Below are 23,912 nucleotides of genomic sequence, written 5' to 3'. Positions count from 1 at the left end.
TTTCTTTTCCTATAGGCTGCCACGTGGATATTCGCCAGAATGTGTTGATTAAACACAGAATTGCTTGTTTGTGTCCATGTATGTTATGCACATCATTGTGTGTGATATATGACACAGGGAAACTTCTGCGATCTCTTTCAGAGAGTCCGTGCTGTGTGTTAGCCTCTGATTCCTAATTGTGGGAGTTGATTGAATTGATATAGTTCAGATTCAAATAAGTAGATAAAGAATAGTAAGTCACTGCTCTGGTCCATCTAAATAAATTATGTGAACATTACCATTTTATATGAACTATAAATTTAGTTCATCTAAATTTATTAATAAATAGTTCTTTTGGGCAGTTCTAATATTATATTTTTACACTTAACTATAAAATATCCAGAGGTAGGCCCCAGCCCCTAACCACCCCTCACAAGTGTATCTGTGGTTTTATCAGACTTATTAGAAATTTGTCCATACCCAGCATTCAATACGTGGAGACTTGGATTCCTCTGATTAGCACACAGTGTACCCAATATTGGGAGCAAAAGGGAGGCGTCTATATTTAACCCCCTAATTCTGAAATATCTCTCCATTCTTGAAATTCTAATATGAAAATGTATGTATGCAAATGTATTGACATTCAATCTGAACAAATTCTTTGTAAGAAATATTAACCACCTTTGCAGGTAGAAACATAGATATGTAAATATAGTAAAGAGGAAATTTTACTTAGGATTCTGCATTTTATTTTAATTTGAAACAGACAGTAATTACAATTGCAAGATTTAATGAATAGGTCAAATTCATTATGTTAGCAAACGCCATCCTCATATAAATAATGAGAGCATTTACAAGCCTTTCCTTACTATATCAGGTTGCTTCCAGAAACTTGTTTGCATTGTTAATTTGTTCCATTATTAAACTTTGGAAGTGCAACTACTACTGGGATTCAATTAACAGGTTTTGACCACATCTCCAATTATTGATGGTAGCCTAGGACATTTATTTCTGCTGTGCTTTTCCTAGTAAAATTGCAGTGATCCAGTGACCGAATTAAACTGCTGAAAAATAACTTAATATGATTTATTCACTCAGCAAAATCAAGCTTAAAGATTGTGTTTCTATGACACCCAAGATTAACTTTAAAAAAATGTTTAATTTCAGTAAAAACATTGACACATCTCTTTTGGCATTAAGTTGATTTCCCCCCTTTTCTTCCCTTATTTAACAAGCATTCTTTTAAACATAAACTAAAAGACAAACTAGAAATCAAACACTTAAATAGAAGGAAAAAACAATAAAAAAGTCTTCTATATTATAACAAAAACATATCATTTTTAAAATAGAAAATTTTTAGCATTATGTTTTAAATTCAGCTTCTCAAACTTTGCAGAAAGATGGTGCCCGGTAGGGGGAAATCACGATTCTAGTAGTTTCGTTTTGCAATTAGTCTTGAAACTTAAAAACAGGTTGCAAAATTGGGAAACTGACAAATCCTAACAGAAACGTTTAGTGCAGGTTCAGTTCCCAAATTCTAAGAGAATATATTTTCCATGTCATGAGACAAAGGAATCGTCAGGTTGCTTTAGCCAGGATTCATTTCTGCCTTCCGAGCACCATGTAGTGGTGTTGGAATGCTAAATGAAGAATTTCGTGGAAAAAAACAGAAAAAGTGAATGCTTTGTAGGATCCTCAAATGTTGCTCTGCCGGAGTATTTTGAATTTCCTGGTGCCAAGCCAAGAAAAAATCCTACCTTACAGAGAGCGATTTGTTCATGCGATGACTCAAGGCTGCAAGTCGCTTATGTTTATCGTTATGCATCCACATTCGAAAGCAATTTCACTTTCGAGCTTTGCTGCCGTTCATGCTGTTTCTATAGGAAGACTTTGAACTGTAAAAGTTAAGAAGCTTCAGGGTCTGTGGAAATTTGAGAGCATTGCCCTTTTTTTCTACTCTATTGAATATAAATTGTTTTAACAAAAGCAGTGGAGCCACAGTACATTTTAAATGTCAAGATTTGCACATGGTATATCTCAAAAAAATATAAACTTTAGACTTCGAACTTTTAAAACCTCAGAACATTTTTGGAGACTGATTGCAGCAAATAAACAGAATGTGTTGTAGAAAGATTTAATGAAGAAATGATTATTTTAGCCACATTTCTCACTGTGCTCTTCAGGTGAAAATGGTGAGGCAGCTTTGGATCATAGCTCAAGGCTGTAGCTAGGGGAACCTTTGAAAGCAGAACCAAGCTTTTATAGGTTTACCTGGAAAACCATAGTGGTTTGGATGGGGTGCTGGTTTTACCTTTGTGATTGCTAGTTTAGTTTTTATGGAAATTAAAATGAATTAATATTTATAAAACATTTACTATCATCCCTAGACCATAATGAACACTATTATTTTTAAGTGATTTTAGGTAAGATAAAATCTAGAAACTTATCACTTGCTTTCATTTATTTCTGATTTTAAAAATAATGAAATTTATAAAACTATCATTTTGAAAAGAAAGCAATCTATATTATATAGTAAATTACTGATTTTAATGTTAAATTTTGATACTGAAATTTGTTCTACTTCAATTTGAAGTTAATGTATCGAGATTCATAGATAAGTCTACATTAACATGCTTGTCTTCTGACATGACGATTCAATTTGAACCACAAATCATTTCTACACATATTTTAATATCATATTCCAACTTTGTTTTAGATAGCTAGACTTTATCCAGGGAAACCTGTTTAGATCAGAAATAGTATTTCTAACTTCAGGAAATAAGCTTCCATTTTAAAAATGGAATTGGAATTTGAATGAAAATCCTATTTAGAATTCAGTTTCATTCTTTAAGTAGCTGGAAAAAAACTTAGAAAACAACAATTGTACCCAATTTGTCAATAATTTGCATTGAAGAGGAAAAAATGGAATTTTTTTAAAAAAAATCAGCAGGCATTGAATACATTCCAGTGAAGTTTAGTAATAGAGATCTCAGCTTTTAATTTAGTCAAGATTATGATTTTACATGGCAGTTTTGCTGAAATAGTTGGATTTGACTATAATGTTTCAGGTGTTCTACAAATCTGGATAAAATTACATTAGTCACATACTGTTTTATTTGGTTATATAGGTTCATTTGTGTTTTAAAAGTGAGATATCTCATGTCAACAAGTGTTTGCTGAAGGTATCTCATGTAAGTGGTATTAGAAAAATAAAATAAACATATTTCTAATGTTTGGGGGAGCATTCTGTTAGTTTGGGGGTAGATTAGGGACTGTTGTCTGAAGAATTAATTTTATAAATTTGTGCTCTAGAGAAAATCAGTATGAACTAATATATGTTTTAAGCGTTTTCAAAATATGATATATAATATTTAAATCATTTGCTTAAATGAAAAATATTTTACATTAATAAAATTATATTTATTTCATTCAGTAAATGAAAGTAGTTTGGAATTGCTGACATAGTGCCTTTCCAGGTTTCTTTGACTCCTTTGCTGAGAAAGTATGATTTAAGACACCAGAATCATTTTTTCTCATCTGCTACAACTCATGTTTAGGCTATGTGCAAGTTTTCATGACAGATTTAAAACCAATTTAAAACAAATATTCTCTGATAATATTTGGAAGCGGGGGGAAGTCTAACCTTACATAAATAATTAGGACTAATCAACTTATAATCAAAAATAAGTTTCTAAGTTCATGGACTTTAAAGCTATCAAATATACATCATTTTGGTATATTTGTTTTTTTCATAGTTTTAGAGTTTACCTCTTTCAGTGCTCATTATGACATCTGGACATCTAATTACATTTAGAAGCAAAGCCTCTATTGTTTTATTATTAGTAATAATAGACAAGGACCAAGCGGTATTGGAATTTAATTTTAAAATTCAGCACTTTCACAAGTAATTAAAAGCTCTTAATGTTTTCTCCTAGAGAAGAAATAACTTTATAATTTATATATCTTGTTCAATGCTCATTACATTTACAGCTTAATTTACCCTCCCATACCCCCCTCTTGGAAACAAAAATATATTCTCATAGTTTATGGTGGCATAATAACAATTATGTGGTATAACCTGGTCTTTTTGTTTGAAAAGTAATTTAAAAATCAGTTTTTGAGTTATTACTTTAAGAATAAGTTGTGGACTGATGTTTCTCATTGATCCAAGGAGGACATAAAATCCTGATTTATCCAATAATCACATAGGCAGTGCATGTCTATTTTGACTTGTGATGTGTTTCTCATTACAATGTCCTGCTTTTCTGCTTTTCCATTAAATGTTTAGGAAATTTCATTCATTATTTTTTCAAGGAAAGGTTTCATTAGCCAATATCATCTCTAAGAAAATAGGAACACTTATAAAAGACCTAAATTTTTTTATCTCACTTTAAACTTCATAACTTCAACTTAAGATCATATGCATGTATTCTTGCACAGTGGGCTATATGCAACTTTATGTCATTGAAGACCTGAATAAAAATTATTCCAAAATTGTCCTTAGAAAGAAATATGAGTCTGGAATTGCCTTGAATTAAAAAACAAAAGTGAAATGATTGCTTTTAAAATAAACCAAGTGATATTATATGGTCTTTATTCTTGACCCAGTTTTTTTGAAGTATGTATGTCTTGATTACATTCATTTATCTACTTTTACTTGTAGCCTTCCAGTAGCTTACTGAGAGGCTACTTTCCTATAGTAGCACTGCTTGGAAATGATGTTTTTTTAGAGGAAATTTTAAAACCGTTTCCATAGCTCTTGACTATAGTCTTAGGAACTGGCAATTAGTGTCTAGGTCCCTGCTTCCCACCAGGGAGCAGCACTGGGCCTGAGAGCAGCCCCACAGACTCCCTCTCAGTGATTACCACCCTCCTTCCTCATACAGCACTTAAATTTAGTTTTGGTATTTCCTTACATTTTTAAAAGGCTTAGTAAGTGTCCAGTAAATGGTAGCTGTTCAGGCTCTGTGCTTATAAGGGATATTGTTTCTCACCGTTGATTCTTCTGTGTACCAGAATCTTGTCTTTAATGATGATTTCTTCTATCATTTCAGATACCTTGTATTTATTATAACTTGGAAAATCTTAGAAGGAAAACCAACACCTCACAGTTATTGAGACACTGTGATATGTCAAGCATGAAACTAGGTACTTCTCATAGGCTACTTCACAATCTAGGGAAGCAAAGAGGCAAGGGAACAATAGTGTTACAAAACAGTAGGAAGATACTATAGCAGAATGTTTAATACTTCTATTTTGCTGTTGAGTAATCCGAGGCTAGGAGAGGTTAAATCACAGCAGAGCATAGATTCCCTTCAGACAGAATTCCAAATCCCATGCTGTATCAATTATATTATCCGCCCTGCCATAAAAACAAAAAGATTTGTTGAGAGTGACTGAAGCCACAGTGTGGAATGCCTGAGACTGATTTCAGTGATGTAACTCCTGTGACGTGGTGACAGGAGAATTTAGGGTTGATGTACTTCAAACTTCAATGGGGAAATGGGGTTAAGTGCTGAGTGATCCTGAGTGATCCCACGGAAACCCTCATATGGGTGCATTTACATGCACATACACCACAACAAAATATATGTAGGTGTTACTACATAACTGGTTTAGGGTTCACTTTCAGTCCTTGTAACTGGATTCAGGGTGAAACTTTGAACCACAAGTGGCGGGAGAGAAGTTCCTCTTGGCACCTGTCTGGGTTCTCTTCTGTTGCCCCTAGTTACATGTTACACTATGATCTGCTTTGGAACCTCGCCGTCACATCTGTCAGTGTTTTCCATGTCAAGCTCCCCCGGGAGAGAACCCAGCAACTGATAATTCCCATCTTAACTCCTGTGCTGGATACTACCTGTAATCCTCACAGTAACTGGTAGGTTAGGTAATTATTTCTTCCTAGTTTTCTATGGATTACTATGTCTGAATCAAAAATCATCAAATGCAGTTTTTAAAATATGAGTGTGTTATGGAATACAAAGAAGAGTATGATTAATGGAAAAGAAGAACAATTAATCTGAATTGTTTGGAAACTATAGAACACATGGTTTCTATAGTTACGGTGTCATACTGTGGTGTATAATAAGAGAGAGAGATACTTTGTGGAAGATTAATCGGGTACATTTATCTACAAATCTGACAATGAGATCCAATACTTTTCTAAGAGTGTGTAAGTGTGTGTGTCTTCCTGTGTGTACAGCTTCTTTATGAAGACAAAAACTGATGCAGAACAAAGAAAGACTACCCACACATAAATCATTTGTCCATGAACCAGTTCATTGGGAAGTAACTGTGTACAGCTGCTGACCAAACATCTTATTTCCAATTGCTTTAAAGGAAGTTTAACAGAAGTCCATGGAAGGAAACATTTAAATCTCTTTAATACATTTTAGTTAGCAAAGTGTTAAAATTTCAAACTTTTGTTCAGGGAATAGCCTTATAAAATTAATCACAGTCTTCTAAGTCCTTGAATTATCTTCCATAACTTTTACAGTATATTTTATATACTTCTATATAGTATGTTATAATCATTTAACTCTATATAATTTACAGTAATTGTTTTCAAATTAAGGAAGTGCTGTATATAAAATAACAAGTGTGTGTTTGTTAATTACATAAAATAGGAACTATTATTCACATAAAAAGCTAACTCATCACTTTACTCTTTCCCTTTATTTCAGTCCTTTTAATTACAAAAATAATACCGTGTCATAAAATCTCCAACAATCCTTATAAAGTACGAAGTGGAGTCCTTTCTCACCTCCTGCCATTCCCAGTATCAAAGGGTAACCACTGTTTATAGTTGAAGTGTGACCTTACCGACCTTTTTCTATGCCCATGCCATCATAGATGCACCCTTGTAAAAAGTGATTCTCATTCTTGAGGAATTAGAAGCATTGCTATTTGAAAAAAAATTTGGTTTGATGATTTTAGTCATTTTGCTAAAAGGAGTGATTTTCACAAATACAGATTATTTTGTTATAAGCCAGCTCCTAGGAGTAGTCCCTTGATTTTCTGTATTTTGCAGTGTCCATGGATAGTTCGTGTATGATGGAAAATCAGCCCGTGTCAACTAACATAATAAAACTGAGTTAATCCCAAATTGACAATTTAAATTCCTTTAAAATTACTTGTTGAAATCAAGAAACAATCCACTCAATCTGTCATTTCTTTTAAGCTTATTAGTAGTGGAATTTCTTAGGTGACTCTTTAAATCATATGTATGTAAGGTTCTCAAGTTGATACTGAGATTTCCTGTTGCTAGGAGAAACTAACACTTATTTGGTGTTGGATACTGTAAGTCATAGTGCTTATTGGAGGCGGGGAGGTGTGTATAAATGGCCAGTTGGTGCCCTTTGGAGCTAATTTGCCCTGTTTCTGTGTCCTTTCTGTTCTGATATACTTGTCACTAGAAGAAATATGCACAATGGGTAGGGATTATGCATCAAGCATCAGGATTCTTTCATGTAAAAATTTCCCCTCAAATTTAATGTGAAAATACAGTTGGTAAAATACGTAAGAAAATGTGGATCTCCTCAAATCCTTCGTGAAGCAAAGCAATGTAGAAACCAAGTATATAAAAAAAAAACAAAGGTTTTATTTCAGGTAATAGCTGTGAATGAGAAAATTGATGTATTCCTAAAAATATTTTAATCACATCTCTCTCTTTTTTCGATTTTTTTAATGCTCTAAAAATTATGTTTTCAAATTTAACATGTTATAACATGTTTTTCCCCCTGAAGATAATTTACTACAGGATTTTTCTGTAGTTGAGATTCTGTAGTTTTTCACCAGGTTGCTAGCCTCACAGCGTCCATGGTGTCTCAGAGGAGACAGATAGTTAGGCAGCTACAGTGGACTGTGCTGAGTGCAGCGCTGTAGTCCAGGCAGAAGTCCTTTCTTTGTTGGTGGTGGTACAGGACCTGGTGGGGTGGGGGGCGGAGGGGACGGGGTGTCAGAAAGACTTCCCAGAAGATACGGCTCCTTAAGTGATGCCTGAGAATGTTTGCTCATTAGTCAGGCAAAGAGCAATGGTCCTGGGAGATCAGTGGCCAAGAGTCAAGGGATCTACAGAAGCCTGGTGGTGAGAGACTGGAACGTAGTCAAGTAACTGGTAGAAGTTCAGTGTGGCTGCAGAGAGTAATTATAAACATTTATTATGATAATATGTTTATTGTATATAAAACTTGAAAAATATAGGAAACAAGAAAGCATACTATCACTAATTTCAAGCCATAGAGTTTACTGTGAACATATTGTTATGATTGTCATGCCTTACATTTGTATTTGTAGAACAGCATGTTTGGTACAGTCCGGGTTTGGCTTGAACAGTAGATACATATATAGGCATAAAATGCATATACATATATGAAAACATTTTAAGTAAAACTGGGATCATGCCAAACATGCTGTTTGTGACCTGCTTTTTTTAACCTGCTATTTTCACATTACAATAGACTTATTTTAATGCCCTTGGATGTAATTGTATTTTAAGTTGGAATGTTTCATTTCTGTGAGAAAAAGAAAGATATCTTTTTTTTTCACAATAGATCTTTTAATGACTATTTTTTAACATTAAGAGTATTGTATTAGCGAACACCTTATCTCTTTGAGCATTTGTTCAATGTATTAAATAATTTATAGAGAGAAATAACTTTTGTGTTCTGTACAAATTAAAGGACCCGTGAATATATCGCCCTTCCCCCGCCAAAGCTCGAATTCGCAATAGTCTCAGCAGAAAATAAGCAGTTCACAATTTAAACAGAATTCATAGCATTACAAAAGTTTACAGAACTCCTCTCTTATCATTTTTTCTAACAGCAAACATTACAATGACAGAACTGAAAGATCAGAATGTAAAAATATTTGTGCAAAACTGCATTAATTGTTCTTACCATTTAATAGAGGTAAAACCTATGAACACACAAGGACGATAATAAAGACAAACTATGTTGAAAATCATTCTATTTTGGGTTTTAATCAACATGGATTATACTATTACTAAACATTAAAGAAAATGTGGCACCATGAGCAGCAGGAGCAACAGATGATTTCAGCAGTTGTGCCAGCCAAGGAAGTTGACACTGGAATATGCCGAAGCTTACCTTCACACCAGCCATCCATCTTAAAGACTGGAAACAACTATAGGGCTTACACCTCATGTCAATGTCTTTATTCTTGAAATTTGTAGATCATAATGACATAGTTAAGAAAGTCCTTACCCCCTTCTCAAGGAGTGTTTCTTGTGTCACTGGAAATCCTTAGAAAAGTTGAATCATAGACTCTCTGGTCTTCCCTACACCAATCCATTTAACTGGAATCTGAAGCTCATCTTCAACAAATCAAACGTAATTTTGTGCGTTAACTGGCAGTTCTTTAAACATTCTTGCATTTGATATGTCTGTGTTCCATCCTGGAAGAGTCTTATATTGAACTTAAACTTTATTTAAGATCTCTTGGTTTGCTGGGAAATGAGGTATAATTTCACCATCTAACTTGTAAGCAACTCCAACTTTAATTTCTGTAAACGTGTCCAAAATATCCAATTTGGTAAGTGCCAACTCAGTAAATCCATTAATCATATGAGCATATTTAAGCAAAACGAGATCCAACCAGCCACATCTTCTTTTCCTTCCAGTAGTCACACCAAACTCTCCACCCCTTGTCTGTAATAATTCTCCAATTTCGTTGTCTTGCTCTGTAGGAAAGGCACCGATACCAACTCTAGTTGTGTAAGCTTTCACAACCCCACACACTTCCCCAATATTCTGAGGGGTCATACCCAATCCAGTACAAACACCTCCAACTGTACAGTTCGAGGAAGTTACAAAAGGGTAAGTTCCAAAATCAATATCTAGAAGTGCTGCATTTGCACCTTCTACCAAGATTTTCTTTGGTGGTCCATGTAGGGCCTCATATAGAAAATACACTCCGTCTCTCACCATTGGTTAAATTCTTTCCATATAACCCTTGAGTTTTGTAATTCACCTTCGATGTCTATTTCCCAAGTGGGGTATATAGATTTGTACTCGTTTGCCAGAACTTTGAACCTCTCAGAGAAGCCATTGAAATCAGAAACCAGATCGCACATCCTGAGTCCACTCCGAGCAGCTTTGGAAGAATAAACTGGGCCGATGCCCTTTTTTGTGGTACCCAAATTCCTTCCTGCTTGTTCTTGTCTCTGCTGTTCCTGGATGCCATCAGCTGCTTGATGAAAATCAAACACATTATGAGCTCTGTCAGATATGATAAGCCTTTTTTCCCAGCCTTCCAGACCTTTTCCTTTTTTAACATTTTTTTCTGCTTCCTCAAATAATCCCGGTAGATGAAGTACCACACCATTTCCAATGAATGCAGTAACATTTAGATTAATTATTCCACTGGGTAAAAGATGAAAATCATACTCCCGGAATCTATAACAACTGTGTGGCTGGCATTATTTCCTCCCTGGCAGCGGCACACGATGTCCGCGTCCTGTGCCAGCAGATCCACCACCTTCCCTTTGCCTTCGTCGCCCCACTGTGCGCCGAGCACCACTGTCAACCGGTTCCCTCCGGGCCGCACCCGGGGGCGGCCGCAGTCGCCATTGGGCAGGGAGGATGCTGCCGGGTGGGTCTCAGCCAACGCCATGGCTCCAGTGACACGAGGAGAGCCCCGGGGAGAGGCGGACAGCAGCGAGTGCGAAAGGAACTCGAAAGATATCTTCTTGAAGTTAACCACCTGTATTCATATCTGCAGGAAGAATGCTTCCTGAACCTGGAGGCTCCTATATCCAGAGTATGTGGGTATGACACACCCTTTCCTCACATTTTTGAGCCATTCTACATCCCAGACAAATGGAAATGCTATGATGCCCTTCGAAAGATGATCAATTATTGACCACACGGGTAAGTCGGCCCTGCAGTTTGAGAAAGCTAGCATGTTCTGTTGCCCAAGGAACAATGGCCATCATTGTGTTGTGTTTTGGTAAATGGCAAGTTCCAGAACAAAATGTGGACTTAAAAAAAAATTAAATTCATAGTATATTTGCATTTAATAGAGACATAATAAGCATGTGTATTGTCTGATTTCTCTAAAACAGATGCTTGCATTTGTTAACATTGAATAGTCACTAGATGAGGGTGTTTTCTGCCATGGTTTAATTGCAAATACACCCTGTGTTCCAATTTTTACCCTCATTTCTATTATATTTTTATCAGCTATTTAAACTCTTCACCAGTAGGGGAAATTTTTGTTATTTTAAAATTGCCCTTTAAGCACCATCAATTTGGACTCTAGTGGTTTTGACTCTGTGATGACTCATACATAACATTCTGAAATTTGCCTTTATATTACTTGAAAAAAATAACTTTGTTGAGTAGGAAACCTATGAATTGTGTATAAGGTAAATTTTTACTTTAAAAAAAACAACAATAAAATATCAGCACAACCACCATTACAAGGATTTTTTTGGCAAGTGGATGTTTTTACATTGTGGATAGTAAACGATATTTATTCACTATGATTTCCTAAGTTGTGCTTATATGCCCCTTCAGCATGTTAGTCTAGCAACAAGGAATACCATTAAACACTGCTAAGTGAGTTTTTAGAGTTTTAATACTCTAGAAGTTGCTGTCACTGACACACTGATTTATTTTGTCTTTGGCAATTTTGAAATTATTCAAAAATGCATAGGAAGGAATTAAATGCTGTAATAACACAGCCATACTTTTTAAAGATAAGAGACACTATATTCCTGCATTCTTTGAATGGGTAGTAAAGCCAGCTAGCTCTCCTGAACCAGCGAGAGAAACCTTAATTTGTGCAGATAGAGAAAATAATGCCCTCCTTCTTCCCCACTCATCTCCACACCAGAGTGTTTGGAGTTCTATTCTGAGAATACTGTTAAGTTAGGTCCATTAGTCCACATGGCCCTGGCATCTCTCAGACATGCAGAGGTAAATGCTTTATTTCTGATGTCCTCTTAATGTCTGTGAGAGCAGCTGGCTTCTAGAGCAAGTAGCATGAGGACTGGTTAGGGGACTTCCTCATTTTGTTGTCCATCTTATTCCATCCTATGGACCATCATAATGGAGAGTCAAGGTAATAACATGTGGCCGTATACCTTGTAGCTATTTGAAGGTAATATTTAGGTGATGGTTTTAAAATTGGATATGTATTTCCTTTTAAACAACAAGAGATATTAGCCTATTATGAAAATATGATAAAAGATGCATAGGTTTTTCTATACTAAAAGTTAAATATGGCATTAGAGAAAGTAGTTATGCAATTAAGAAAAAATTTTATTTAATTCACAGTGGCCCATATGTCTATAATTGTCATTGATTTCTTTTACAGAAAAACTGGAAGATTGTGACTAGATATGGAAATATTTTTCTGAATTTTTTTATATTTTCTCAGATTTATCTCTCCTTGAAAATAGAATTTTTATGAAATGAAGCATGATGGATATTGGCTGAAAATTATAAATTAGTTATTGTATTGACACACATGAATTGATTTCCATTAAGAGTGTTTCGGATGGACTTTTTTAAATGTTCGTATGATAGTCTTTTAATTCCACTTATTACATCTGTAAATATCGGGTGTGGGGAAAGTAGTCAATAAAGCAAAATCAGATTGGTCTTCAGGTTGTGTGTCTTTTTTTTCATGAGTAAAAAGAATTTTTGTTGCAGATGAAGGGAACCAAAATTCTGCTACCGTGAAATTGCTCTTTTGAGAAATTGATTTTAAGCTGTTTATTAAGAAATAAGACTCAGGGAGCCTTTGACCCTCCATTCTCCTTCCTCCTGCCTAAGAGATTCAGACAGAGAAACCTGCTTCAGAAAGACCTTGGGATGTTCCCGTAGCCTAACGGGAATTCATGTGGTAAACAAGAAGGCTTCAGGCAGGTGCCTGTTAGCGGGATACCCCTGTGTCCCATTGTTTCTGAGGTGCCTAGCAAGGATTTTTCTGCCATGTATGTTCCCCACTTCCTCAGCTACCTGCAGGTTGCCCTTTGTCACTTCTGAAATCTAAGACCCAGTTCCTCCCTTTTCCCCTTTGTCCAGAAATGTTTTATACCCAATGTTGCCTCACTGTCTTTGAAATCTTCATGGAATCTTCATGCCTATGTGAATTTCCCAGGCATGTGTATTAAACTTTGATTTTTCTCCTGTTAATCTGTTTCTGTTCATTTGATTATTAGCCCAGCCAGAAGAACTTATAAGATGGGAGGAAAAGTATTAATATTTTTTTTTAGCCCCCATACAGACTAATCGTTAACCTGCTAATTAGATCTGATGAGAAGACACATCAGAGATGTTAAACGAACGCCAAAGCCAGAATCCCCCATGCTTGGCTGAGTAATAAGTCTGCTCCCTGTGACAACGTGGATACATAAGTGAATATAATATTCTGTAGCTCAAAGTTACCCAGTTTTGTTTGGAAAAAATATAACATTCACATTCTGTACAACTGATAGATATCCACGCAGAGTAAACAGACCTGTGTACATTAGCAAAAGAAATGCACAAGGTCCAGAAATGACCTCAATCCAGTCCCTCAGGGTTAAGTCACATAATCTACAAAGTCTTGGTGAGAATCCCGTAGACATTCCATTCGGTTTAGTGAAATCCCTTTCCCATCAGCTTGCCTGTGGTGGACACGTGTGGTCTCTGGCTGCCTGGCATCCCTGCCCCACCTTCTAGTAACAGCGCTGCCGTTTGTTTAGAGAACCCCCTCTCCCCACCACATGTGGCTCTGGAGGGGCTGCCAACCCCAGTGCCGACTAGCACTGGCCACAGGCATGGCCCTGGCCCAGGCTCCAGCGGGGACCTCGGAATAGAAAGTCAGGTGGCCGGTGCAGACCCAAGATGTAGCTTCAGTCTTGTCAACAACACTGCATTCTACAAGACTGGTCCTCAAACTTCTACCTGTTCCAAGGTCACCTGAGAATACAGCTGATAGGTGTTAACCAGCTAGTCACACAGCATTACCTACAGCAGAAATGCTTTGGGGTCAGGAACATGACCCCAAGGCTGACATGTCGGAATTTCCAGAGAGATGTGAAGTTTGGAGACTTAAATGCTTCGTTAGCCCACCTAGTTTGGAAAGAAATAGAAAATATTCATATGTGGGCAAAGTTTTTGAAACCCTGATATCTGATACCTCCATGAATATGGTAATTAAAGATATTTGCCTGGAAAATGAGAAATAAAATTAGAACAAGGATGAGGAAATCACAGCTGGAAAGGATCAGAGGTAAGAATGGAAACAGATTAAATAAAATGATACCTCTAAATAATTACCTTAAATACACTTTTTGAAAATTTATTTATTTTTATTTTTTCCTTCAGCATTTATCCTCTATATGCCCTCCTCCACCTCCCCCCCTCCCCCTGGCTCCCCTCCACCCCACAATCACCACACTGTTATCTGTGTCCATGAGTTCTCTTTTTTTTCTTTTTTGCTCAACCTCTCTACCTCTCCTTCCACTTCCCCCAATTACCCCCCACCCACCAGAGCTGTCAGCCTGCTCTCTGAGTCTGTCTCTATTATTTGGTAGTTCAGTTTCTTCATTAAATTCCATATATACACTTTTATGTAACAAATGTTCCACATTTGGCAAAGGAATATGACGTAGTTAAATTCTTTATATTGTAAATGTGTAATAGTAAAATGTAAACAAAACTTATGAATACAGAAGATATGTACAGAAAAGTTGTAAAGGCTTTGTCATCCTACTTTCACTTTGCTAGACAAAGTGGACAATCATAAGTAATAGGGTTGGGTCAATAGAAATGTATTTTAAACTTTGTGCCTCCATGCACATAGAATAATTACATTTTAAAGTATGCATGAGCAGTTAAGGAAAAATGATCATATACTAAGGCACCAAAACCCCCTCCCCCAAAAAACCCAGTAAATTCCTCAAAGAGTATTACAAGGCATGTTTTCTGACCACATCCCAAATTAATGACAAATATTTCAACTACTTAGAAGTAAAAAAACACCCAGCTTCATAACTGTGGAGCCACGGAGGAAATGTAAAACAATTACAGAATATTTAGAACATAAGATCACTGATGTGCCTTTGCCAGGGTTTTCCTCAGAGGTAAATTCATAGACTTTGATTTTAAATCTTGTAAAAATAAAAACTGAAAATACAAGAATGTAAGAATAAAGATGAGGAAGCACAAGAAGAAAGAAAAAGTTAAAAGCAGAAAGTTCCAAATGAGAAAACACTATAAGCTCAATGTTTTTATAATAATGAAAACTTTTATTTTATAGCTAGAGGCCTGGTGCATGAAATCCATGCATGGGGGGGGGGCATCCCTCGGCCTGGCCTGCGCCCTCTTGCAGTTTGGGATCCCTTGGGGGATGTCCAACTGATAGCTTATGCCCGCTTATCTAAGGGGAGCAGGCCTAAGCCATCAGTCAGATGTCCTTAGTGCTGCCATGGAGGCTGAGCTCCCAGCCATGAGCCTGGCTTCTGGCTGAGTGGCGCTCCCCCTGTGGGAGCGCACTGACCACCAGGGGCAGCTCCTGTGCTGAGCGTCTGCCCCTGGTGGTCAGTGCGTATCATAGTGATTGGTGTTTCACCGTTTGGTCAATTTGCATATTAGTCTTTTGTTATATAGGATGCCTGTGTCCTGTGAGGATGGAGCTATGCTTTTATGTGATATTAGCTGATGCCTCAATGATGGCATCAGCTAATACCATTAAGGTCCCTTTGTTTGAGGGAAGGAAGTTATTTAACAAAACCTAAACATTTACTGCAAGTATTGATAAGCAGAGGTCTTTATTATTAGGATATTTTATTACATCATTTTAAGAAATAATTATTAAGGTCTCATTTTGCTAAAAATCCTACGTTTTCTTTCTGAGGCTTACTTGGCTACTCTAAATATTTTACTTACTATGAGTTTTCATAAGATTTGGTGACTTTAAAGAATTAGAATAATGAGGTTTAAAATGTCACGTTGATCACTTGGATCATCTGCATACTTATTACTATCCTGAAATTGTTTTTCCTTCATCCACAATGTTTTACTGATTCCACAAAGGCAGGGGGTTTTGGTCTGTTTGTCTGCTATGAATTCTGCAGAGCCTGGTACAGTGCCTGGTCCACAGAGACTTTCTCTGTGTTGGTGAAAGGAAATGCAGGCCTGTACTTAACTCAGACCTTGTACCAGAAAAGCAAGTAGATAGTGCCCACTTTGTAGATGTTTAAAGTGGTGCTTTGATAGTAATTGATATCAGGAACAGAAATAGCCCTTTATGTAGGGCTAGGGTTCCCAAGAGATGAGCATTGTTTTTGTGTTTTTAGGCCTCTTTCTTCAAATAGATTTCAAAACCATGTATTTTTTAAAGTGGCTCTATGACAATATTGTACGTTAATATGTATGTATATGCAAATGGACAAACCCAGCAAGAATGCTTATTAAAAACTGTTAATTTGAGGCTGGTGCAATTGGTGGTCATTTCTCATTATCCTCCTAATCTCTGTTTTTAGTCACCAATGGAGAGCCAGCCTGACTCAAAGTAACCTCCTAGTGGCCCTATCTGTGCTACTTCCCCAATTGGTAGAATGTGCAGACTTAAGACTGGGCCAGAGGTAGGACTCCATCCCCTTGGCCACAATGACTGGTTGATGGAAGGTTACCAAAATTGGCTCAATAAGAATCCTTCTTCAGGATTTTTCAAACAAATAGATTTTATTTATTTATTTATTTATTTATTTATTTATTTATTATTTATTTTAATATATTTTATTGATTTTTTACAGAGAGGAAGGGAGAGAGATAGAGAGTTAGAAACATCGATCAGCTGCCTCCTGCACATCTCCCACTGGGGATGTGCCCGCAACTCAGGTACATGCCCTTGACCGGAATCAAACCTGGGACCTTTCAGTCCGCAGGCCGACGCTCTATCCACTGAGCCAAACCGGTTTTGGCAAAACAAATAGATTTAAAAAAAAATGCTATTGTGGAGAGAGCTATGGCCACCTGTCCTACTAAGGAAGGCCATCTTTTTCTGGAAAAGAACGGACCCAGTGCACCGAGGAAAGAGAGGAAAACTTAAGTGCAGGACGGAGTCAGTCCCGGTTCCAGTCTCTGGAGTCAGTCACCACAAACCAGCTCCAGGTCTGCCACGGGAAACCTCATCTGTTCATTCTCCATTTCATTCTCTGAGGAACTACCCCCAGGATCCTTCCAATAAACTACCTTTTTTCTTAGTTCAAGTTGGATTTCTGTCGCAACCCAAAGCATCGTAATTCAATTATTCTAAATGCTTACAAATATATTCAATTTGAAAGAAGAAAATCCACCTGTTTTTAATATACTCAAGGAAAACCCTTCACCTTTGAGATTGTTTTATATATTATGCTTGATTTTTTTCTTATCTATGATATGCAAATTAGCTACAGATATTGGGTTAATGTCAACTGTCTTAGCCATCAAAAAAATGAATTCAGACTTTCTGCCTGAACGTTGAATGCTGGCAACTTCCTCCTAGGGCAGGAAAACAAACAGTTCCACAGTATCTGTTTTTTAGAAGCCAGGTGCCTCTTGGGGGCTTGTTCCTATAAAGTTCTTTACTGAAGTCCTAAGACCTTACAACTGTTGTTAAACTTCCCCATGTAGCTTAACAGCAGCCCTTGGGAGTTTCTTTTTCAAAGAAGTTTAATATGCCTGTTTTCAGTCTAGAGAATACTTTGTGTAAATTCCCCATATTTACCCTCCTTCTGTTGAAGCATATATTTACTTTCACCCTTATTTTATCCTTTATGTGAACTACTAGGGTCAGTGCATGGATTCAAGCACGGTGGGGTCCCTCGGCATGGCCTGTGGGTATCAGGCCGAAACTGGCAGTCCAACATCCCCCGAGGGATGTAGTAGTGCGTGAAGCGGCAGGTGGCCGGGGAGGAGCCCGAGCCCGGGCCAGGGCACTGCTACTGCTCATCCTGGCCCTGCTGCGCCTGCCACCGCTTGGTAGGCTCGCTGCCGCTCCACTGTGGTCTCCGCGCACCCATCCTAGAGTGATACCGGTGTGCCCATGACCAAGAAGCGGCCACGGTCTCACGCCCAGTCAGTCCTGATGCCAGTCCCGATCCCGGTCCCGGTCCGGTCCGGATGGGAGAGAGGCGTGCAGGGGGAGTGTCTGCGGGAGAGGCTTGTGCTGCCGCAGCTGTGCTTGCCAGCCGTGAGCCCGGTGTCTGGCACCCATTGGTCAGCTGAGTGGCGCTCCTGCTGTGGGGTCACACTGACCACCAGGGGGCAGCTCCTGCATTGAGCAGCTGCCCCCTGGTGGTCAGGGTGCATCATAGTGACTGGTTGAATGGTCGCTTAGGCTTTTATATATATAGGTTTCAAAGAAGTTAGAGAACAATATGAATGTCTGTGTACCTAACGAACATTGTGATACACAATTTATCTTGCCTAGACTACCCTCACCCAGAGGAAAAATGAAAAGCTCCATTAATAGTAACAAGTAGTGTTTTCGGAAAAAATCCTGTCCCAATTGCTAGACAGCCTCACAGGGTTTCCCTAATTATTTGGGGGAATTACTGGAGGGTTGCTTCTTTTTTGATTTAAATTCTTTATTGTTTAAAGTATTACATATGTCTCCTTTCCCCTCATTGACCTCTCCCCAGCCGCTCCCACCTCTCAGCACATGCCCTCACCCCCCTTACTGTCTGTGTCCATTGGTTATTTTTGAACAGTCATTTAAATAGCCACAGGGAGTCCAAGGTGCTTGGCTGCAGCTCCAGCTCCCTGTAGATGTGTCTGCTGCCAGCAGCTCTGGAGGGCACCTGCCCTGAAGCCCTCCGCTCCCACAGGGACTAGGTGTAGGTGTGGATGCCATTGATGGTGTTTGTGTTTGGGCCCCTGGAGCGGTGACTGTGCCCTGTGTCCTCCCTGGAAGCAGGAAACCTTTATCTGCTATTGAGATCTGTGGATCCCCAAATAGTATGGCTGTGTGCCCCCGGCATCTCCTGGATATCTGGTGAAACAGACCACAGTGACGACCAGTTGTACTCAGAGCCTCTGTCCCTGCCTGGGGCTGAGCCAGGGACCCCGCTCCACCTTCCTGGGGATGGCTTCTCCACAGGCTCCTCTCTTTCTCAGCACACAGACCACTGGCCAACTCCCGCCGATCGATCCTGCAGGCCAGGCTCATCTCCCAGCAAGCACATGTTAGTCCTAACTTGGTTTACTCTTCTAAAGAAAGACCTCATGGCTGTCAGGTTTTTTGATGTTATTTTGTGCACAGTAAACATTTTCATATAGATTAAGGGAAAATTGCCTAGAGAAAATGGAACAGCTGTGGTTTATGATTAATGGTACAGCCATATGATCAGATACAGTGCAGAATTTGCAAGTAATGATTATATGAAAATATTTAGCAACATGCTCATTATATACTTTTAAGTGGAAAAATCAGGATGCAAAATTATATGTCTATAATTACATATATATTAGAGCTATGGCTTTTTTAGAAGTTTGATTGTGCTTTCTGAATTATATTGTTTCCATTTTTCTGTTTATTATTACTTATGATTTTTCTTGTATAGGAATAGAGACCATGATAGCACTGTTAGAGAGAGGACATGTTATAATAAAAGATTGTCTTCCTTAGCATGTTTTTTTTGCAAAGTAATAAAAAACTGAATATATACTTAGCTGTTAGCAAGTGTTAAGCATTGTGTAACCTGCCTATTCTTTAAAACAGCCCCTAAGCACCAGCAGTAAAGAATCTTTTTGTATATCTGCAAGAACCTGAAATAAAATGTTTTTTTCTTTCTCCCTCTTAAACTCTTCCCCATACATTCTTCCCCCTCCTCTCTTTCTCTCTCTCTCTCTCTCTCTCTCTCTCTCTCTCTCTCCCACACACACACACACTGAATGATTTGTTAGATAATCTCAGAAGGGGAGATTAAAAAGAAATAATTCATCTTCTGCAGCACTGTACTAATGCCTTTGTAAAAGTTTGACTCTTTCTATTAAGACATACATTTATTAGGGTCACAGCAGAAAGTACTAGTAAGATGTCACATTTAAAGGTTTCAACTGAATGGAGTTTAACAAAGCAACAATTTACAAAGGTCTGGGCAGATGTAGAGGACTGGGAAGGAAGGGTGGAGCACCGAGGAACTGGCAACTGTGGGAATGCATAGCCACCCCTCACCTGAAGGAGCAAGGGTGGGGAGGTGTGGTCTGGAGCCTGGGGACAGCCGTGGCCATGGAGGCAGGACTGCCTGACAGGTGTGGCCACAGAGAAACAGAAGAGTGGCTGGACCAGCATGAGGGGGGAGAGGAGTTGGCCCATTGACCAAACTCTATTTCAAGCCCATAGGCCAAGGTAGCCTAGTGAGGCAGTCCCTAGAAGTCAGCCTCTCCTGAGACAGAGCAGGGCAAAGAAGAGTGGAGCATGGATTTAGAGGGCGAATGGAGAATAACCAGCACAAGGAGCCCCATGTCATAGCAGGCCACCAGGGAGATACTTGTTTAACTGCAAGCTTACTATTTTTTAAGCCAATGAAAAGTGTAGGTACCTTTTAGGAAAAGTTACGGCAGAGCATCTATGCCCTGTATTTGCAGCGATGCTTTGTGTGTCCTCAGTCTTCCTGCAGAACTCTGGGCTGGCTGTGCTCTCAGCCTGTGCCCAGGCCCGGCGGCTGCTCTTTGTGCTCTTTTCCAGCTCCCTCTCTTTCCTGGGTCCACGCTTTTCCCTTTCGTCTTTCGTGTTGTTGGAGCACATCCTCCAGGAGATTACTTGGAAGGCCTTCATGGGACACTTATTTTCTGAGCCCTTTCATGTCAGAAAATGGCTGTACTCTCACCCGTGACTAATAGTTTGGCTGAGTGTAAAAGTTTAGGCTAAGAAGCATTTTTGTCTCAGGATAGTTAAGACATTGCATACTTTTCTTTTCACACTTGTCTCTTACTATTTCTCTCAGAATTTGTCCCTTCATCAGACTTCTTGGAATATTTCCTTAACCTAATCTCTTAACCTTTTATATGTTATTTTTATTTTGGCCAACTTTTTTTTTTTTAATCTTTGCATTTTTCTCACATCATCCTTTTCTTAATTTAAGGCTGTCATTAAGTATATATGTGTATGTATATATGCACACACACGTAAATATATATGTGTGTTTTTCTTAATCTCTCAGGATATATATTAGAGCTATGGCTTTTTTAGAAATTTGATTGTGCTTTCTGAATTATATTGTTTCCATTTTTTCTGTTTATTTTAGTGTTGTTGGGGTTTTTTTTGGTCTTTTATAAGATGATTGCCAATTTTCCCCCCAAGATTGAGATATCAACAGCTGATTTGGATTGTGGTATATACATACAGTGGAATATTATTCAACCATAAAAATAAATGAAGTCCTGATATACGTATGTAGTAACGTGATGAACCTCCAAAACAGCATACTAAGTAAGATACAAAAAGTCACATATTACATGGTTCCATGTATGTGGTGTATCCAGAACAGATAAATCCATGGAGACAGATGCAGATTGGTGGCTGCCAGGGCCTGGGGGAGGGAAGTAGGGGGAGGAAGTGCTTAATGGGTAAGGGGTCTGACTTTGAGTGATGGACGTGTTTTGGAACTAGACAGAGGTGGTAGTTGTACAACATTGTGAATGTACTAAGTGCCACTGAGTTGTTCACTTTAGGACGATTAATTTTATATTATATGGATATCACCTCAGTACCTTATTTCTTTTAAAAGCTGAGCGGGAGAACCCAGGATGTGTCTGTGTGTCTGGCATGATAGGCAGTGCCCTTCATTTCTGGGTGATCAGCCAGGGAGCTGCCACTTGGGGAGGCTCCAGCATTGTTAGCACAGAAAAGGACTTCCTCAGGGGCTTTTGCCAAGAAAAATGTTCTAATCTCACACCTCAAGGTGGCAGCCTGATTTATTAAGTTCTGCTTGGATTTTGGGAACTGGATGTAACATTAAATTCCATTTCCCACCTTGTGCATCATCTATTGCTCTGCACCAGGTTTTTCTGATCCCAAAGGTTCTCCTCAACTTGTCCAGGGACTAAACCTCTATGTACACGTAGATGCCTGGTTCTCCTCATGGAGTTGTGGGGGAGTCCCCAGTTTTCCTGCCCTGGCCTCAGGCCTGCTGTGGGCCACACCGAGACCCTCCGGGGGTCTTGGCGCAGCCAGTCAGCCTCTTCCCGTAGATGGTTCTTCCTCCGTTGACCTACCTGTCATGGTCCAGGCTCCCTCCTCTGCACAGCTACTTTCTCTCATTACCTCATTCCTCCAACGATATGTTTATGTCCCCTCTTCTGTTGTCTTTGTCATTAGGGTTTGTACTTTAAAAACACTTTTTAAAAATTATCTTAATGCCATCTCAGGAAGGAGAGGATATAAACCTATTTGTTGTTCAATATGTGGGTTTAACCCGAGGCCTGTACACTTTCTTTGAAAACCTATCAGGGGAATACTACCTCAGGGTGAAAAGAATGCTGCCCAGTTGTCAGCTCTATAGCAAGCTGTGTTCTCAGACAAGTTCACCAAGTACCCAGACTTCTCTTGTGCCTGGTTTTTAACCGTTAAAGTGGTGATGGGAGCGGGTGAGGCATGATGGGACATGCAGGGACCCACTTCATGAAATGCCAGTTCTGTGCCTAGAGAACAACACTTTACCTCCTCAGGCATCAAGTGCAAATTACTGAAATTAAACTAATGTTTACCTGTCTTGTGTGATTGTCTTTGCAAAGTATCAATTTTCACAACCTCTTTGAAGTAGGTGAAAATTAAGTAAGTTACTGTCTCTGGAGCCCTGGAGCATCCGTCTGAGCCTCTGCTCCAGGCTCCACACAGGCCATTGGCATTGTTTGCACCTTTGACCCGCAGCAGGGAGAATCCTGCCTTATTCATCGCCATGCACGAAGCAGCTCAATGAATAATTATACAATATATGGCGTTTCTGTTATAGGAATAATGATTTAAATGGAAGAAAATACATTGATAAATGTAAAGTGATCTTAGAATTTAGAATTAGCTATGACTAAGACTAGGAGCCTTGTGTACACAGATTGCTATTTTAATGACACGATTTCTCGTGTTAGGAAACCCACTGGTGCATGTCTATTTGTTGCAAGGACCAGAGGTCTACTGATTGATCTGTGCTTATGCTAGGCGGGATGGATCCCAGGGAGAGTTCTAGGACTTACAATAATTAGAAAGTTATCATACACCTTTTTTGTGTTTTGTTTTGTTTTTTAATGTCCACATCTCTCTCTCCACCTCTCCCTGTGGCCTTTTGGTGCCTCCTCTGTGCTGTGTGCCAGCTTCATTCTCTTCTCCCTGCTGACCTTGTCAAGGCACTCACCACCTTATGCTTGGCTGCCTTAAAACGGCAGCCTCTACCTGGCTCTAGCTTGGCTTTTCATAATTAACAGACTCAGTATTTGTTTGTGCTAACTCCAGTTTCTAGAAGGGGGACTGATTGGCCTGGCTGGAGTCAGGTGTCCCCTCGGTCCACAGCTGGGATAGGGCGGGGAAAGACGGCATCTCTACCAGCACGTGCGGGGCAGGCCCCTTTCTCAGAAGCAGTTGGTTATTGTTGTTGTTATTTCTTCATAACGAAGGTATCTTATCCAGAGCTTAGCAGGTGAACGGTGAATGGACATGTTCTCCTTTAGAGGATTTTGTGTGGCAGAGGAGCACCTGGGGGTGGGGTATTCTCTCAGGAAGTCCTTCCTGGTGCTGCTCTTCCTGTGATCAACTAGGAGCACCCACCCCCACAGGAAATGATACTTTCCTCTGCTTCAGCCACATTTCTCAAGTGTCCATTCAGACACTGGCGGCTGGTAAAGGAATCGGTGCATGGTTTGGGGACATGGAGCCTCTGTGGCATGAAGGCTAAGAAGCCACATGTGGAGAGAGGGTTGGCAACTTCCTATTTCTTTGAT

The 23,912-nt window shown here is 38.9% G+C and overlaps 1 protein-coding gene and 1 pseudogene across 1 annotated transcript in view; one reads left to right on the top strand and one right to left on the bottom strand.

Annotated features, from left to right (window-relative positions):
• BCKDHB (branched chain keto acid dehydrogenase E1 subunit beta) overlaps positions 1–12,610 on the top strand; it is a 204,026-nt gene extending 191,416 nt beyond the window's left edge. The window contains exons 10-11 of the mRNA XM_006090356.3: positions 10,720–10,868; positions 12,319–12,610. Of these exons, the coding sequence (XP_006090418.1) occupies positions 10,720–10,860 (141 nt within the window). The 3' untranslated portion in view covers positions 10,861–10,868; positions 12,319–12,610. The remainder of the gene's footprint in view (positions 1–10,719; positions 10,869–12,318) is intronic.
• LOC102423890 lies at positions 8,587–10,713 on the bottom strand (annotated as a pseudogene).
• Positions 12,611–23,912: the final 11,302 nt, after the last annotated feature.

Source organism: Myotis lucifugus, unplaced genomic scaffold (genome assembly GCF_000147115.1).
Source record: "Myotis lucifugus unplaced genomic scaffold, Myoluc2.0 scaffold_71, whole genome shotgun sequence".
In the NCBI taxonomy this organism is placed as follows: domain Eukaryota; kingdom Metazoa; phylum Chordata; class Mammalia; order Chiroptera; family Vespertilionidae; genus Myotis; species Myotis lucifugus.
Note: the sequence above shows the minus strand (reverse complement) of the source record. Positions and strands in the feature narration are given on the sequence as shown.